Source organism: Psittacula echo (genome assembly GCF_963264785.1).
Source record: "Psittacula echo genome assembly, chromosome: 4".
In the NCBI taxonomy this organism is placed as follows: Eukaryota; Metazoa; Chordata; class Aves; order Psittaciformes; family Psittacidae; genus Psittacula; species Psittacula echo.
Genome location: NC_137738.1, coordinates 11,217,345 through 11,235,681, shown reverse-complemented (window position 1 = coordinate 11,235,681; position 18,337 = coordinate 11,217,345). Strand labels below are relative to the sequence as shown.

Here is an 18,337-nt window from a genome sequence, read left to right as displayed (position 1 = left end):
CTCCTTTTTCCTGCCAGATAAAGAACTATAAACCAAGACAAATCATGGAGCTTCTCCTGAGGCTAAAATAAACCTGTTGCTATATTAATCTAACCATTATAATTTCTAATATTCTTAAATATCCTGTTAAGAGTTTCCTGTTTAACTGCAAGATGCAAGGTTTATGTTGTTATACTAGGGATGGCCTTTACAGTCATCAAAAGCAGCTCCCTAAGATGATGATTATGATACTGAAAGTGCTAAAAGGTTCTAACCTGTCATAAAAGGCAACATAAAGATTTTTTTCTAAACCCAAATGAAAAACAAAGAAAGGAACCAGTTGCACTTGGTTTTTTGTTTGTGGTTTTTTGTTTCTTTTTTTCCCACGGAAAATACAGCAGGAAAGAACAGGGAATAAAACTGCATTCACCAGAAATCCTAAATCACCTTTTCAGTAGTGGCATCACATGTATTATATCACAACCCTGACCTTTTAGCATCCAAAAATCTTCACATCAAAAAAGAGTTCCCAGAATAAAAAGCAGCATCAATGACATGGCTGGATTGTGTTAAGTACAGTCAGTCTACATTGTTGGGCATTTTGGAAACTAAGGACAAGACCAGATTACAAAGCCTTAATTTTCCACTAATTAATAATAAAAATATCACATTACAGACTATGGTTAGAAAAGGTAAAATTCTTCAGTTCTCCTCTATATTTTGTTTTCACACTTTATAGATTTAAGTTTCAAAATCATTTTTACAAATAACCTAAGAAAGACTAAATGCATAATTGTGTGATTTAAACAGCCCACACAAAAATTTTTAGTTACCACACAGGTAACTGAACATTGATTCTAAAATATGGCTTTCAGCAACCTGGTTTCATGGAAGTTGTCCTTGCCCATGGCAGGGGGTTGGAACTGGATGAGCTTTAAGGTCCCTTCCAATCCAAACCATTCTATGGTTCTATGATATTGTATCTACTAGTAACAATGCAAGATTCTGTAAAAGTATTTGTCTCTTTGGCAGAGATCAAAACCACATTTCCTGCTACTTTTGTGAATTTAACTGTATAGCCACACTGACAAAATGACAAATGAATCCAAGTCTATCATGGCTATCAGAAAGGCTACTAAACCAAATAGTTAAAAGCTAAAACCCAGCAGAACCCAGGCTGCCTGAACAACACAGTTTTGCCCCTTCTGCTTATGTGAACTTTTAAAACACATATTAAATTAATTAAATATTAAATCCATGGTTTAAAGTCATTTTTCCATGGGACCATCGTCTCATTCAAAGTTCAGGCAGTACAGTAACATTCATGGCTTTTCAGCATCGCCTTTTCTCTTCAGCATTGGGCACACTGCTGCACACCATTCAAATCTTGCAAAGAATTTAAAACAAACAAGGTCTAAAAGTCCCATGGGCTTATCTATGGTGCCGACTTATGGAACAGCAATGTAAGAATGTGAAACTTCCTCCTAAGATATGTACGAATGATGGAGGGGAAAACATCTCCAAGTTACACAGAAGGAATTTGAGGCAAAGTAATATTAAATCCAATGTCCAGCAATTGAAGCAAAAATGTAGAATACTCTCAGTCATGCAATGCCTTAGGCTAGCTTTTTTTCAGAGGTTCTGAGGTGGTAGGTGTGAAAAGAAATGGTAAAAACATTAACTTCCTTATATTAAAACAGAACAAAAAGCAACCTTCAGATGTTTCAAATTAGGAAGCTGAAAAACAATCTCTAGAAACACCTTTAACAGGTCAGTGGCATTGATTTTCACCCTCATATGTCTAAAGCAAATTAAGAACTGGACTCAGTTTTCATGGCTGAGAGTCTAATAACTCATCAGAGAAGGACTCTTTCTTCATCTGCAGCTCCCTTCTTTATCTGCAGCTCCCTTCTTTTTCACAATGGTAAGGTATTCACACTGCACAGGCACCTTTTGAAAGCCTCAGCTGGGAGATGAGGCTCTCAAAACGAAGACTCATGCACTAGGAACACTAGGAACTTGTTACTGCAAACAACAGCTGTATGTGTTAGTTAAATATGTGTGAAGTTACACTGAATTTACCAAACCAAAGTTATCCTTACACGTGTGCGTTTGGAGGATCAGCCTCCAAACTGTGACTGTATTGCTCCCTACAGTTCTTCAAAGCAGAACGCAGTGAACAGACACAACGCAATAAACTGCCCCTTCCATGTATTTTGTTATAAAGTCTACTACAAAAGCAAAATTTTCAGAATATTAATTCTATACTTACAGAATTTTTCAAGCAATCATCATCCACATCAAAGTTTGATGTATCAGTGGGGCTGCTGACTTCTGGGATGTAAGGTGCCTCACAGTTTCTAATGTTGTCCCAATCAATCCCAGCAAAGAACGGGTGGTTCTTAAAGTCGTCTATTCCATTTTGTCCAAGTCGATGCTCTCTGCTACAAATGAGCCTTCGGATGAGGTCCTTTGCACTTTCAGAGACATCTGTCACTTGAGCAGGAAACTGAAACCTCTCCTTAAAGATTAAAATAAGAGAAAATAGTTTATTACCAAGAAAAAGTTAGGAAATTCACCCCTCTTCATGAAAATTATTATGTAGAAAAATAAATGTGCAAAAACTGTAGTTCTTAAAAATATGCAATACAGTTTCTCGGAAAAAGACTTCTCCAAAGTACAGAAACTATTGAGATGTTTTTGTTTCCTGGTTTTTATTCTACATTTAAATTTCCCTTATACTGTCGAATTCTACAGCTACCTCTATGTGGAAGAGTATTTAAGAGTCTTCTGCCAATCACTGGATGTGCCAGAAGGAAGTAACACAAAAGGAGTGATGTAACGTAGCCAAGATTTACTCAGAGTGAACTAACAGCCATCTTTCCAAATCCAGATTTTCAGTTTTTAACTGCTTTATCCTAAAGCAAAATCATCTGCAATCCGAAACCATAAACTTACTACACGGAAACATATTTTTTTATTCTACATTTATGAATATTAACATAATTAGTACATAAAACCCCCTCATTTTAAAATAGGCTGCGAAATTACCCTATTACTTATTAAAAATTAGCTTAGAGACAGACAGAAAGTGCACTAACTTTGTGGTTCATTATTTTCCCATAGGTCTCCACCAAGGACTCAGCATAAAAGGGCGTTTCTCCATAAAGCATCTCATACATGCAAACGCCCAGGGACCACCAGTCACACTCGGGCCCATACTTCCCTTTTCCATCTTCCATGGCCTGCAAGATTTCTGGAGAGATGTAGTCTGGCGTTCCAACTGCCACTGAAGATTGGACCTGTAGAAGTTACATTTATGGAACTAAAATCAACTTCCATCGTTACAGACACTGCTGTTTGGGGCACTGTGTATGCATATACAGATTAAGCCAAGTGTTCTGGTTATAACAGTAACAACAACACAAATAAAGGCTTCTTGAATACAAAATACTTAAGCATCCAAGGCACTACTTTAATAGGCATCCTAATAATATACTTTTGTTAAACTCTTCCAAATATTTAATAACAGAGAAAGAACAAAACTGTCAATTCTTAGGCTTAGAACTGTTAAGTAATTACAGATTAGGTAATCACATATATTAACTCAAATACTTTGTAACACCATGGGACATGATTAACATGCTGGAATTACATTCTAGTCACACCTACTATATACTGTGATGAGACAGAAATGACATGCTAACAACATATTTTTATAGTATATTTCTATTTAAATAGCATGTCATCCTATTTCTGTATCTCATCCTGCTCATACTAAAGCTTACATTTTCAATAAAGATTAGATCTTAGAGCTCAAAATAGAGATTCATCAGCAAACACCTAGTCAGCAATGACAGTGCAGCTTCTCTTTATTTATTCATGAGTAGACTATATGACCTAAAAAGCTCTATATACAGTAAATACAAGTAGTGTGCGGTCATATTTTGAACCAAAGTTAGTTACATACCAATACCATTACAATTCCATTTCCTTTGACATAAAGGCACCTTTTCTCCTTCCTAGCACACATTTTAGTGTCTAGCAAAGATCTGAGAAAAATGTATTTAGGAATATCTCATTCTCTCTCATTTACCGTTCCATCTTCCATGAGTTTCAGACAAGAACCAAAATCTGCTAATCGAATATGTCCGTTCATATCCATCAAGATGTTGTCTGGTTTAATATCCCTGCAATTAAAACACATTTCAGAATTAGCACAAAGATGTACTGCACAACACATAGTGCAAGCGTTAGCTCTGCTGTGCTCTTATCATTCAAAACCAGCAACAGATCAGTAGACAGAACACAATCACTCTTTTGGTAAAATTTGCACCAGGGACATTTCATGACAGAGGCTACAGATTAAATCATATAATGTGTGTTAATTTTAGTAAGATTTGTGCAATCAAATTCCTCTCATTTCTCACAGGTAGACAGGAGAACCATATTAGCTCTGAAATTTTGTACATAAACCTTTTAAGTCATCTGAAGAGTAGTGAAGTGGCAGATGCATGCTTCTACTGGAGCTGGAAAACAATCCGTAAGTTCTACTAAAGAACAAAGGTCATTGAAACCCTACAATAACCCACATGTATTTAAACGTAGTGTCTTTCATCAACATTTTTCTCTCATGTACATCTCAGCTCACTATGTCTGTCTGCCTGTACTGCTACTGAAAAGACCAGCAAAGCCATTGCACACACCACTGCAGCTCTGCTTGGCCAAATACAGCTGTCTCATGATACACGTGGAAAAAAATCTTTCTATGTAGGCAACATAATAAATACTCCTTATTTTGCAAATTTGACTCTTCTGGGGTTTTTTGTCTCATGTTTTACAGATACCTGAGTATACTGACATACAGACAAAATCATACGCTCCCAGTGTGCAGCTGACCTGGATGAAAGCATCCATACTCCTTAAGTTGCCAGAGAAACGTTTTATTATTCAACTTGCAAACCAAGTTCAAACGTTGAAATTCCTTTTCATTAGAAAGACCCATTAAGCTACATTTTTATAAATATATGACATTACTACACCAAGTCTTACTCCATCCTTATTTATTCTATTCACAAGGTACATTATGACTGTATGCAGTACTACAAATACTTTCTCAGTGAAGAGCCATTTATAAGACATAGGAACAAATGTTCTAAACCAAATACAAAAGGGAAACCTTGACCTTGCTCCATTCCCCTAACAACTTATAATTGAATGTCATCAATGGCTTTGCAGACAAATTCCAAAACATTCACAAGTGAAGAAATTCACATTGTACATGTGAGGAATTTCCTTTGTGTTTTCCGGGTTTTTTCTTTTGTTTGTTTTGCTTTTTTTAGATAAAAACTGAGATATAAACAATGTTTACAGAGAAGATATAATGGCAAATAAAACAGCACCTTGAACAACATTACAGAAGCAATGGCACAAAGGTGTCACACTGTTACAGGCTCAGCAACAGTATGGTAACAGTACAGTGTCTGAAGAAAAGTACTGCAGTTGTGTTCCCCAAAGACAAGCAGACAGAGGCCCAGGCTGGAAACAAATTTTAGCCACATTCCAAATATACAGAACCATTTACAGCACAAAAACATTTTCAGAAATCATACTTTTGCATCTCCTAACTGAGCATAAAGGCAGTTCTTTACAAAACAATCCCAACAATTAACTGAGTCCATTCGCTAAATAATGTTCTTCCACTTAATTTTTGCTGACACCGAATATGCCAAAAAAACTGCAACCTCCAGACTGAGATAGTTTTATTTATTTTACACTCACCCACTAAAAACATTCCTTAAGCATGTTTCTAAATAAAAACAAACACATGTTATTGAGACCTCTGGAATTGCAACTTCAGTTTAAAACACTTTGCAAAAACATGCACCTAAAATCAAGTTCCTCATAGAAGCTGGACCTAGTTCAAGCTAAACAAAAACATGAGTCACCCTTGAGGCTCCATTTATCCATGGCCTATCTTTTAATATATTCCCAAGAGAAATAATAATAGTAATAACCATCATACTAACCTCCCCCATTTGATCTCACAAAACAGCAGAAAACATGAAAAATCTCACTCTGTTGTCAACACTGTGCAAAACAAAACCTGCAAACAATACTGAAAGCACTTAGAGGAACAAGTATTTGTCACAAATGAAGTTTGTAAGGCTCAGTAATAACTGCATGAGAACAAATTTTATAGTTGAGGAAAAAAAAAGAGACAGACTTAATACATACAAATTATTCTCAGCTCTGGTAACAGAAGGCTAATGAAATGTTCTGAATTCAGCTCAACTACATCAGTAAAAGCCAGTCTGAAAGACAAGAATTGGTGGCACCTGCAGAGCCAAGACCACAAGCAGAGGGAAAGTTAAGAAGCCTAATGAGCCTCAGAGAGGAGCAAGGAAGGGGACTGATTATTGCCCATGTAGCTGAAGAGTTCAAAGGTGGTGATTATGGGGAAAAATAATCATAAACCCTGCACCTCCAGTGAGGCTGCAGTTGTTACGATTCCATTCTAACTATGAGGTTTGCTCCAGGTCTCTGTTTAGAATGACATTTGGTAGTGACTCTCCTTTAGCAATCAGAATTGAATTATCTCCTATTCTCCACCTTCTCCAGTTTATCCCAGTTTCTTCACTGTATGAACTAGGTCCCTCTTCCCACACTTTCATCTCAGCTGCAGTTTTATTCCTATCATTGCCTGCCTCCTAGACTCACCTCAAAGATGTCCAATTCTCCATGGCCTATCAAACCCAAGCCTCCTCCCCCTTTATTTCATTCTTTCACTCACAGTTTCTTCACTCCCAAATTCTAGTCCCTCTGCATATAAACATTTAAATAACCTTGTTTTCCTCCTATCTCAGTTCTCAGCAGTCAGCATTTCCCTATAGTCACTTTAGAGATTCCCTTCCCTTTCTCACTGGCTTCCCCTCTACACAATGTGCAATGGGTACAGGTTACCACAGTTACACCTTGTACAAACCAAGCTAGTACAATTTTGTCAGATGCACTCCACAGTGAATTAAGGGGACACAGGTACCCAGCACACCCAGAGAAACACAAACCCTCCTTCCATCAGCTTTTTTTGTAGCACTGCCACCTGAGATTGTGAACTGAGCAAAGACAGCTGTTCTGCATCTTTCTGAATGAGTGATACACCAGCATCAAAGGAGCCACAATTCTGGACCAAATAAATTTCTTTAAAAACAAGTATGTCCATTTAAACTATGGCTCCAACACATGGTACAGGAGTGACTTTTATTTTTATGAGCTGCATTGGGCCTTGACTGTAAGAGAAAATCAGCTCTGCACAGCAGCTCGGATATAGTGATGCACTTTGTTTTGCAGTCTTTCATTATTTGCTTCTCTTCATCTGGAGAATGCAATAGGAATAAATGGTCTGAGTGATACCCGCACAGAAAATGAGTGTGAAGGCTTATGAAAAGTATCTGAAAAATCTTTAATGAATCATTTTTCATAAGGTTTCTTGTTCCTCAGATTGGTGTGTTTACCCCAGTGACTTCACTCACCTCTCTTTAAAACAGTTTACTTTCTGAAGCCATAATTGAAACCCAAACATTTTACATACTAACTGTGTTAATATAAACACCACTCTGAAATAGGACTACAGCAGATACCTGGATTATTGCCACTCAGTTTGACTTTTCTGTTAACAACCCCGTGTAGAGTTTCATTTGTTCAGAAAGACTCAAGAAAATGTATTCCCTCTGAGACACGCTAAATCCATAGCACATTCCAGCCATAGAACAAACTAAAAAGGATTTTCACTACATGTGAACGTATTTTTTTCCCCTGGATTAATTTCTGATCCTAAACAAAACTTCAGGAATCGGAGGTCTTGCATATTGAAATTTGGACTAAACAACCTACTTAAGTTCCTTCTAACCTGAATTATCTGATCATCTTAAAGCAAACCAGTTCCTGAGGTTTATGTATGTCATTCTTTGAATCACTGAATCAATGTTTTTGAGTTATTTGCAAGACCACATGGAGTTCCTCAAGTCTACAAGCAGATTCCAGAAGAATCTTCAGTTAATTCTACTTCATGGGCAGCCTCATGAAGGCACAGGATTACACAAACAGAAAGGAAGATACATTAAAAAAAAAAAGAAGTGACATTTAATGCAAGAACCATCACAGAACGATAAAGAATCAATTGTGTCAGACACTACCAAAGATTATGCCAATGGACCAACTCTCAGGCCCACAGCTTAAAGTTTGTGATAAACTTACCACATAAGTTTAAGTAGCAGTTAAGGGTTTGTGAGCAGCACACAAACTGGTATTTAAAAGTTTGTGAGCAGTAGGAATCTCTTTTCTTGGTAACTGCACAGTTACGATGCAGAATGTACTCACTTCAGTTATTCATTTGGAGTGTGTTTACTCTTTTTTTTTTTTCCAAAACAAAAATGATCAGGCAGAAATGGACGAAAAGGTGAATCCTTCTCTGCAACTGCTATCAACAAAAGGTGGCCAGATGGTGCAAGGGGGCACCTCTCAATTATGTCCTCAATGAAATGAACATTTTGGATGCTAATGGACTGTCCTCACATACACAGCTGAGCTCTTTAAAAAGCACTGAAATGATAATGAAGGGGCTTAGGTGGTTCTAAATTCAACTGCAATGTGAGCCAAGGCTGAGAAAAGAAACAGACCTGTCTTAAAGCAGAAATTTGACAGCTGAGCTACCAGCTTGTTTTAGCCCGTTGGATAAGAAACGGATAATCTGGAGAACAAATTTTTATTTGTAATGTTAACATTAGAAAAACATGGAAATTTATTGATTTTCCTGAATAGGTCACACACCCCAAGACATGCTGTGCTTGGACAATACAGAACAAAGTGAATAGCTCACAATATTTTTCTGTGAAATCTTCACATGAACAGTATTTTTTTCATGCTACCAATGCAAATTAAGATATCAGCAAATCAGAAAGGTGCAACTGCTGGCACAGAGAAACTGATCCAGACAACTCATTACTAACTGAGGATTTCACAGCACATTATTTCCTCATTATACACACAAGAGCATTCCCCAAAAGTATAAATCAAAAGGTTACAAGCAGACATCAATGATTCTAATTATCCACTCTTACAAGAAGAAATGGGATCCTTTGCCAAGTTACCTACTCTAAAAAAAAATAAATATAACCAAGATCTTACTGCCTGGACTTTTTATCCAAAATTCTTTCAGAACACAGGATTATGCTTAGTCAAGACAGAAGTTTGGCAAACTGTTTACTTCACTCCCTTCTGTTGTTTCAGGTTTTCTTCTGCACTCCTCCCTCACACAGAAATGCTACATCCATGATAAAAAAAATGAAGAGATTTGGTTTTGGCAACACTGCAATAAAAGGAGAAAATTTGGTGCCTATGAAGTTCTTATTCAGGTATTCAGCAATGCCATACTGACAGCTCAGGCCAGATCAACAGAGAGAAACAGCTGGTGAGCTTCCATCAGGAACACTCCTCAAAGGATGCATTTTTTTTCCACAGTCAGACCTATGGACACTGATGTCCACCAGCTTATTTCTGTTGCCCAGTACAGTGTACTGGGTTATATCAAAGTCAAAATTGCCATATTCTGCCAACTACAGTTTATCTGAGTTCTAGTGAGCAAAACTAGAAACAGGCTCCATCTGGCAGAAAGAGCAATGTGCACTGAGCCAAATTAGATTTGGGCAGTTGGCAGTTATTCTTTAGTAATCCCAATAAGATAGGCTGCACAAGATAGCAGCATGAGAAAGCTAGGATATGCTGTACCTCATTAACCATGCCTCTTATCAAGACTCTACTGTGCCTTCTCCTAAACAGACACTCCTCCACTTCTGGGTGGAATCCAAAAAGTGAGTATTTCAATTGACTTCAAAATCATTTAAATCACTTTGATCACAACCTTATTATTTACATAGCACCCAAACAGTTGCATCATGTTTGTATATTAAATAAAACCTGTTTCATGTAAAGCTGACAAACTAAAGCGTGCAACTGAAAAAGACACAGTAGCCTTGCAGTCAACAGGAGTAGTCAAAACCTAAACACTTTTTAGTTCAAGCCTTAACAAGCAAAGCAACTACATGAACAGAAAAGAACCTGATAAGCAACCTTATTTTAAAATTACAATGAGGAGGTCAACTTTTTTTTTCCTTAAACAGTACCTTGATACTGTAAAACTCCCTTGTTTTCTCATTAACTCCTGATAATAAATCATTGTGTGTGTGTTGTTCCAGAAACACACAGTAATTCACCACTACTAAAAGAATCTTGCTGCTCTCAGTTTTCTCCAGGAGCAGAAGATGCATATAAATCTTTTAAAGTCAGTGGACAGATTCCCACCAATTACTAGAAAATATCAACCTAACCAAGACAATAAAGGGTCTAGATCTGTGATACAGTCAGTATTTATTGAACAGTGTGTGCAATTCTGTATTTACACTGTTACAGATCCTTAGAGAGTTTTATTCTTGGAAATATTACAAAACTAAATGAAATACAATACAGAAATCAAGGTTTCAGGTACTAGATGCAGCACATGTGCTACATCACGTACAGAATCAGGTACTGAATCCAAACTCACTCAATTTCAGACTACACATTCTGCCAAAGAGTACTTTTTTAACCCCTAATCCAGATTGACAGAAGTAACTTCTGTGTCTCCTGAAAATTAGGTACTTATATTTCTTATATTCTTACAAAGAACCTGCACCACAGCCTTGAAGTATAAAATGCAAAAAGGACGAAGGTGAATTATTATCCACACTGAGTATGGGAACACAAGAAGTAAGGAATGTAAATCCCAATGAAAGATCCTTAGGTGAGACAGCAGAAAACACTTTCATAACAACAACAGCAGGACACTGCAACAAACTGCTTAAGGAAATTTCACCATCTTCATCACTGTGATTTTACAGAACTGGTTAGACAAACATCTACCAAGATGGTTTAGCTATAGTTTGATCTTGCCTTGCAGCAGTAGAAAAGTATGAATTGACCTCTCCAAGTCCTCTCCGAGCCCCTCTCCCTACAACCTTTAATTTCTGCCACTCACGCAAGTATTCTGGACACAACGCAGTATTTACCTTATGGTATCCAATGTTCTTTATGAATTTCAAATGCTAATAAAGGAAATAATAACAAACATCAGGGAATGAATGCATCAGCCAACACATATACATCTAGAGTTTGTTCAGGCACCAATATTCATTCCTGAACACTTGAACTGAATGAAATTACTGGCTTATAAATATATGCTCCACCACATCATATTGTAATGTCCTAGAATTAATTTACCTTAGAAAAATGTCTCCCCATGGCCTCTGTGCATATGTATTTGCTTTCAAATAATGGATCTCTCATCTATATCCTAAACCAAGGATAATTATTTTTCAAAGCTGCTTATATCCAAATTTTTTCCCCTTCTTTTAAAAAAATAAGGGGTGACTTAAAAAATCCTTTGTGATAAATGCTTGGCAGCTACATAACCCCTGGAGTTATTGTCTTCCATCTAAAATGCTCATTAACTGACAGAACCTTTGGAGAAAACCCTCACATCCAGGCTAGGCTCCTCATGCAGTATCTTGAGGAGATGTCAGGGCAAAGTCATTTGTGATGTCTAAGGCTTATTTCTATTGTCTTGTCAGTTTTACAGCCTAAAACCAGGAACACACTCTGTTTCATTTTAAATTTATACCATTTTAGATTTAGTACCTTACAATGCTGATTTACAGATGTAATTTTAAACACCTATGAAATAAAACTAGAAGACTTCTAGACATGATCAGAAGAAAGAAAATTCCTAATGACAAACAATTGTGGACATAATGGAAGGTCTGATATCCAATGCATCCTGAAACTGATAAAAGTTCAAGTAAAACTCAATCCTGAGTTATTTATATCAGACCAAAAAAACCTTGTAGGAACTCTAATATAAAATTGGGCACATAGAGAATTGAAAATTTGAATATTTAATAATGCATTGATCAGAATACCATTGCTGAGTAAAAATTCATGCATAGAAACTTGTACTGTATTTCTTTTTAGGTAATTTTAGTAGGTTTCAGATAGCTTTTTATGATGGTCTTTCAGGATGCAAATCCAAGGCACAAGTATGAAAGCTTTGAGAGATGTGCAAACAAGATGATGGAAGAAACAAAACAGGAATGTTGTTTATTTTTTTTAGTAACAAAAGCCAATTTGAAGAACACATATTTGGTTTAAGAAGTCCAAACATCAGCATAGGCAATAAATAAAAACTGCTACTAAATGAACGCAATTTGTAAAACTTAAGGAGACAATGCTCAGGAAATGAGAGAAATATTCTGACATGAAACCAAATAAGGAATAACATAACTACAGAGCAATACCCTAATGGCTCTGGAGGTACTATGCTGTTCATGGATCAAAGTCAATCCAGAGCTATGACTAGTTTGAAAGGACTACTGAAAATCCAGCTGAATGTGGTACTTGGCAATCTGCTCTCACTGACCCTGCTCTGAGCAGGAGGGTTGGACTACCTGATTTCAAGAGATCCCTTTCAACCTCAACCATGTTGTGATTCTGAAACAATGATTAAAGCTCCCTTTTCAATTTTGTTTCAGTAACAACATTCTGATTCTATTGTATCCTGCTCTAAAGCCTGACAGACAGAAAGCCCCTACTCATCCCAGGTGTTCAGCAATCAAGGTTAGTCTTCAACATTGCTGACACTGTAAAGATAATACATGGGCCTGAAGTCATTAGATAACCCTATGTGAGCAGCCATACCCCACTGCTCCTTCACACAGGTTTTCCCTGTGTAGGGAGTCCTGGCTATAAAACAAGACTCGTCTCCTCATAGGAATGGCTTCAGCACATTAGTCTGCGGCAGGGCACAGTGTACTCAGAATTATGGTACCCACCAGTATCACAGCTCTGTTGGCCCAAAGCAGAGTCTATCTTTCACATACAAGTTCCAACAAGAGTTTACACTTGCTGCCAAATAATATTAAAAGGATCAGGCAGCTGGTTTATTATATAGAGACCTAACTTCACCATATGGTTTGCCTCTCTTATCAGGAGCCTCAGCTACAGTCACAGCTTCCTCTGATGTCTCTTGCCTTTCTTACCTGAGGACTCTACCCTAATCCTGACTCTCTACTTAACCATACCAAGACTCTGTACAACAATTTCGAACTTAACAAGCAAAGGAAGACAAGAATGGCAACAGTGGCAAGGTTTATAGAAAGACTGAAGTGGTAAAATATATACAGAATTTGCTGAAGATGCAAACTAGGCACTATTGTGGTCTGGAGTACTTATCTGAACTTCATATGTGCATGGATTACTTTTCTCCCTGTGTTTTCCTTACCTAAATTGTTAGTTAATTTGCAGTAGTTACATGCATGTTTGTTATTACAAAATCATATTCTCAGGAATGCTCAGGCACTAGAACAGGGTGTATCAATATATAAAGAAAGAAAGGGGTTTTGTCAGGACTGTTTGTTTTAGATGGCTCTTCTGAACCCAAGTACTTGCAGGCAGAAGAGTACAAAATAGGCGTTCAAGTTCTACCTTTATGTCACTAATTAGGTGTGCCTGCACTGAAAATACAGTAACTTGAAATGAAGGAGCCTCTGGTTAAAGAGATGTCAGGGAGTGGACAACTCACATAAGCAAGCAGCCTACACCAGGGGACCCTGAACAACAACAGTTGAAAACGAGCTGTGAACCAGAAGTTTTGCCACAGCGGACAAAGTACTACTTGTGAAGGAACAGCCAAGAACCTTCAATTTACACAACATTTAAAAAGCAAAACAGAAAACCTGAGTTCATTTCTCCATGTCCAGCTGGTGTTCTCCTGGTTTTCTAACAACCTACAAAGCCATGCAGTGGAAGACCTGGCTGAGGGCACTCACTATTTTCACCTCTCTAACCTGCCCAGCTGTCACAATGCTTTTTTTGGATCTGATCATTCTGCTTATAGTTTCACATTCCTCAACAGAAACTCCACACCAGCAACATTCATCAGAGGAAATGGCCATTTGAGTCAACACTTAAGAGAATAATGGCCTTCAAGTTCAAGTCCAAAGCTGCATGAATATTGGGAAACAACTCTAAGTACGTGGCAGAGAAGTAACTACCACAGAAGTGCATTCAAGCATCTTGAACACAGTTTGCTCGTTTTTGTAGCAGTCTATTAGATGATACTTTAAAATACTTACTAAAAACCAAACTAGCTCAAGCTGATGGTGGCAGACACAAGTTTCATTGACCACCCAACTTCTAAGTATTAAGTTTATTCACTTAAGATGTCAGTGTAATTGCAATGGAATGCCAAGCAGCTTGTTTGAACTCCCTGAATTTCAGTTGACAGAGCTGTTTCTGGGTTGCTAAACTGTAGTCTTTCGTATCATTCTACAGTTTTCCTCCAGAAGATAGGAATAAAAAACATTATCATCACAATTAAGAAAAAAAAAAAGGCAAAACAAATGATCAAAACCAGACTCTCTATTTGCCATGTTTTGCCATGTTAACTTTACTGGAATTCTATTTTGGCTTCTAAGAACTCAAGTAAACAGATTAAGAAGTCCACAACCAGTACCTGCAGCCCATTGGAAAGATTAAAAAATTAAAGTCTGCTAAGTAAGGCTAATTCATGTCAAAGCTTTTAGATTTCTAATAGTATCATGAGTTACTGGCGGGTAAAGGAGTAGCAAGAGTAAGCTCCTTAAGAATGTTATGTCCATCTGTGAGTGCCATCTGTCAAAGAAATCCTGAAAGAAGAGGCTAACGAGGAATCTGGAATATGCCCAGCTGCTGTACTGCAAATTACTACCTATGCTAGAAAACCTTAACACATAATTCCAGGCAGATAAATGTTTTCTTTCCTTTTGATTCTCATTTTAGATATGGAGCCTCTGCTCTCTGCCTTTCAGTACAACTATATATAGTCTCTGAAACAGCACTTGGACTGAGTAATTTGAAAGTAAATTAGACAACATAAATTGAGGACTTCACTGGTTTTGACAATGACAGTCAAGAAAACACTTTTCATCTTTGGGGGGGGGTTTAATGCACTGATGATACTAAGACGGCAATTCACAGAAGCATGTTCACTCAGAAGCTGTCTGGACAATTTAGTTAAGTTTTAATACATATCCTTCAATATGTGTTTGTATGTATATCTGTGTAAGACACACGTATGTGGGGTTTTTTTTAATGATCAGGGATATTTGCAAATGTCCTGAGCTGAAGCAAGCTGTTAGTTCCAAATCACTACGAAATTTCTGGCACTGATGAAAAACCAAACTAACCTGCTGGGTCCATACTGCATCCCACAAAAACTCTTCCCTAGTCATTTTCTGTCTTCCTCCAGGAATAAATACACAGACACATATACGCCAAGAGTTATGGGAGATGAGGGAAAGGGAGGTCTATGCAGATATGAGTTCTGAGATCATTAGATTCTTTTCATTTTGCCAAAGGAAGGATATACAGTCTTAATATGATGTTGATCGTATCCCTGTCCCATCCATGTACTTGAGCAGCAAAAAAAATCACCATGAAGCAATAAAAATACACTAAGGGAGCTGGGGGAGGAACAACACACAGAAGAATGTAGAACATACTTTAAAGACACATAAAATATAAGGAAACAGCACATTACAAAAATTTAAACTGTTCCTTGTTCCTGCATTATGTGGAAAACAGAACAAAGATGAGAGCAAAGCTGCAAGTAAACCCTGGAGGCTAATAAAATGCATGGTTTACAATGAGAAGAAAAACAATGCTATACCAAGAGAACAAATACACACATCACATACTTGCCATAGCTTTTACAACATGTGAAGAAGCACTATTACATCCTATATATTTTACTGTTCTGCCTCCAGGCTAGTATGGCTTTAGCATTCACATAGTTTTTGAAAGACTGCCCAGCAGGAAGAAGAATGTTTCAGAAAACAACATTACTACAGAGCCATTTTAATGTGTTGCAGAGATGCTTTTCCCCCTTCATCCAGTGAAGGTTAGTCAGCAGTTACACAGATACTTGTTATTCCTCTTTTTTTAATGGAAGGCCACATTAAGAATATTGACCCCCTTCCAGAAAAAGGTGGGGGGAGGCTACTGAAGAACTACAGACAAAAGCGTGGCTTTTCCACGTCTTCTACTTAACTGCACCCTAAACTAACAGTATATAGGTTAAATGCTACTACTAAAGAAGATTCCTTCTTAGTCAGTAAAAAGTTGAACAAGGGAGAGAAAAGAATCTACTACTCCTGAAATAATAAAACTAAATTTAGGATCACCTCTTTTGCTTCTCCCCAGCTTGACCATGTTCTTTCCTGTACTGCAAATATGGCATCATATTTGTTGTCTTTTGATTATTTATGCAAAAATTAAAATGCATTCATGAATCACTGTGTTGAAGGAACTCTTTACACGCTGTTAAAACACAGCAGAAGATAACGCCATTAAATGCAAAAAATGCAAAGTGACTGACTTTTAGGTACAGAGGAAAAGAGTAAGAGCATGTGTGAAAGCACAGCTAAATTGCATTTCACTTGAAATTTAGATTATTTCAGGTTATTATTCATTCCATGTCAACCACCAACCTGATCGATGGTGATATAGGCAGAATCAAAGCCTTGCTGGAGGCAGCATGAAAACGAATGTGTGCCTTACGGGAGTATACATTTGAAGGCTTTACACTGGAAAGAAACCAGCAGCAGAGGACTGTCCCCTTTCCCGTGTGCTATTCCATAGCCACATGAAAAATCATATCACAACCCTCTCACACAACTCTCAACCAAGTCCCCTACACAGGGAGAACAGCTCATAGGGGGGGAGAACCCACCAGTGGAAGGAGCTAAAGAGGGACATCAACAGCTCTAAATCCATGAGGAAAACGCAAGTGAAGGAACATTTTACTATACCACTCAGGACTCCAAAACCTTTCAAGGGTGAAAGTGAACATTGTGCCTAGTTGCTCAGGTTCAGAATCCTGCCTCAGAAGGCAGCACTTGCCTGCTGAAAGACCTACCACACTGCAAGCAGCTGTGCCTGGCACAACCAGCCTTCACTCAACCTGAATGCGAGAGAAACTGGTAATGAGTCTTCTGAGTCACAAGTCCTACCCTGACAGGTAAAGCAAGACACATTTTACATCACTATTTGGCAATACATTTTCAGTTGTGTTAAGCTACTTCAGTGTGAAAATGTATACAGGGTTCTTTCTGACTATGTCAGGGGACTGCAGGTAGGTTAGAAGACTCCCCAGTAGCTCCTGTGCCCATCTGAAAAACAGTTCTACTACTTCTTGATTTTTTTTCTCCCCTTCTCTTATTTTGCTAATTTGAGACAGTGGGTGCTTTCCTTTTGGACACTAAAATTACATTCAAAGCAGCAGATCTTTGGCCTATATAAAGTGGCTTTGGATTTTAACTCCTTACACTCATGGGTTCTTCTACTCTGCCTACTTTGCAGACTACAGAGGATCTGGGCGAGACTTTTGTAAGAGACCGAGGCTACAATCCTTCACCTGACCACGGGATTCCAAGCAAAATGGGATACAGTCTGGAGATTTTTTTTCTCCTCAGAAAGACCAGGTCCTTGACCCTTCTTTGCTGTGCAGCACAAACACACACAAAGCAGAACGGAAAGGGCAGAAAACACTGAACAGAAGGATGTGACCATGTGAGGATATGCTTTAAACTCCTAGCCTGGCTGTTGATTATTTCAGTAACAGCCCATTTTACTAATATTTCTTCTATTGTGCTTTCTCACATTCAATGTTCACACAAAAGTAATTCACTGCAGAAGGAAGGAGTTGGTCAGAGAGAATTCTGAGTATTCAAAATGCTGAGAAGCAGCGCCCTGTGCATACAGCTGAAGGGGAAGGTAACAAGAGTCAGACTGTGTCTCAGGTAGGAGTCAAGTCACCTGAAGAACCCCAGTGAACCAGAAGCCTGCATCTCAGTGAAAACTATGGAAGGTGATTCAAGCACTGTCATTTTTAGATCCTATGACAGAATACAACAGAATTCACTGTGAGAAGTTACAATGAGAAAACGTATAGTAGGAAACTATGCACTTCATAGCACTGCCTATTTTTTTAATTGGAGATTAAGGTATGATGGATTTCACATGCTAAAATTACAAGTGCTGTATTAAAGACATTTAAATAAAGAATTGCAGCTACTGACTGAAAGCTGGAGTTGAATTCACATTTTAAAAGAAAGTCAGAGAATACTATCTTTAAACAAACAGTTATTCAGGAATATTCAAAAGTACCAGAAAACCTCCAGCCCTCAGAAGTCACTCATGTCTTCCTCCCCTTCTTGTGTTCCTTGCTCCA

The 18,337-nt window shown here is 37.8% G+C and overlaps 1 protein-coding gene across 4 annotated transcripts in view; it reads right to left on the bottom strand.

Annotated features, from left to right (window-relative positions):
* CDC42BPA (CDC42 binding protein kinase alpha) overlaps positions 1 to 18,337 on the bottom strand; it is a gene marked incomplete at its 3' end in the record, with an annotated part of 176,465 nt that overhangs the window by 69,610 nt on the left and 88,518 nt on the right. For all 4 annotated transcript variants that reach the window (XM_080616966.1, XM_080616967.1, XM_080616968.1 and 1 more), the window contains exons 6-8: positions 4,076 to 4,169; positions 3,081 to 3,281; positions 2,252 to 2,500 (exon numbers count right to left, since the gene is read on the bottom strand). In XM_080616966.1, coding sequence (XP_080473092.1) covers positions 2,252 to 2,500; positions 3,081 to 3,281; positions 4,076 to 4,169 — 544 coding nt within the window. The remainder of the gene's footprint in view (positions 1 to 2,251; positions 2,501 to 3,080; positions 3,282 to 4,075; positions 4,170 to 18,337) is intronic.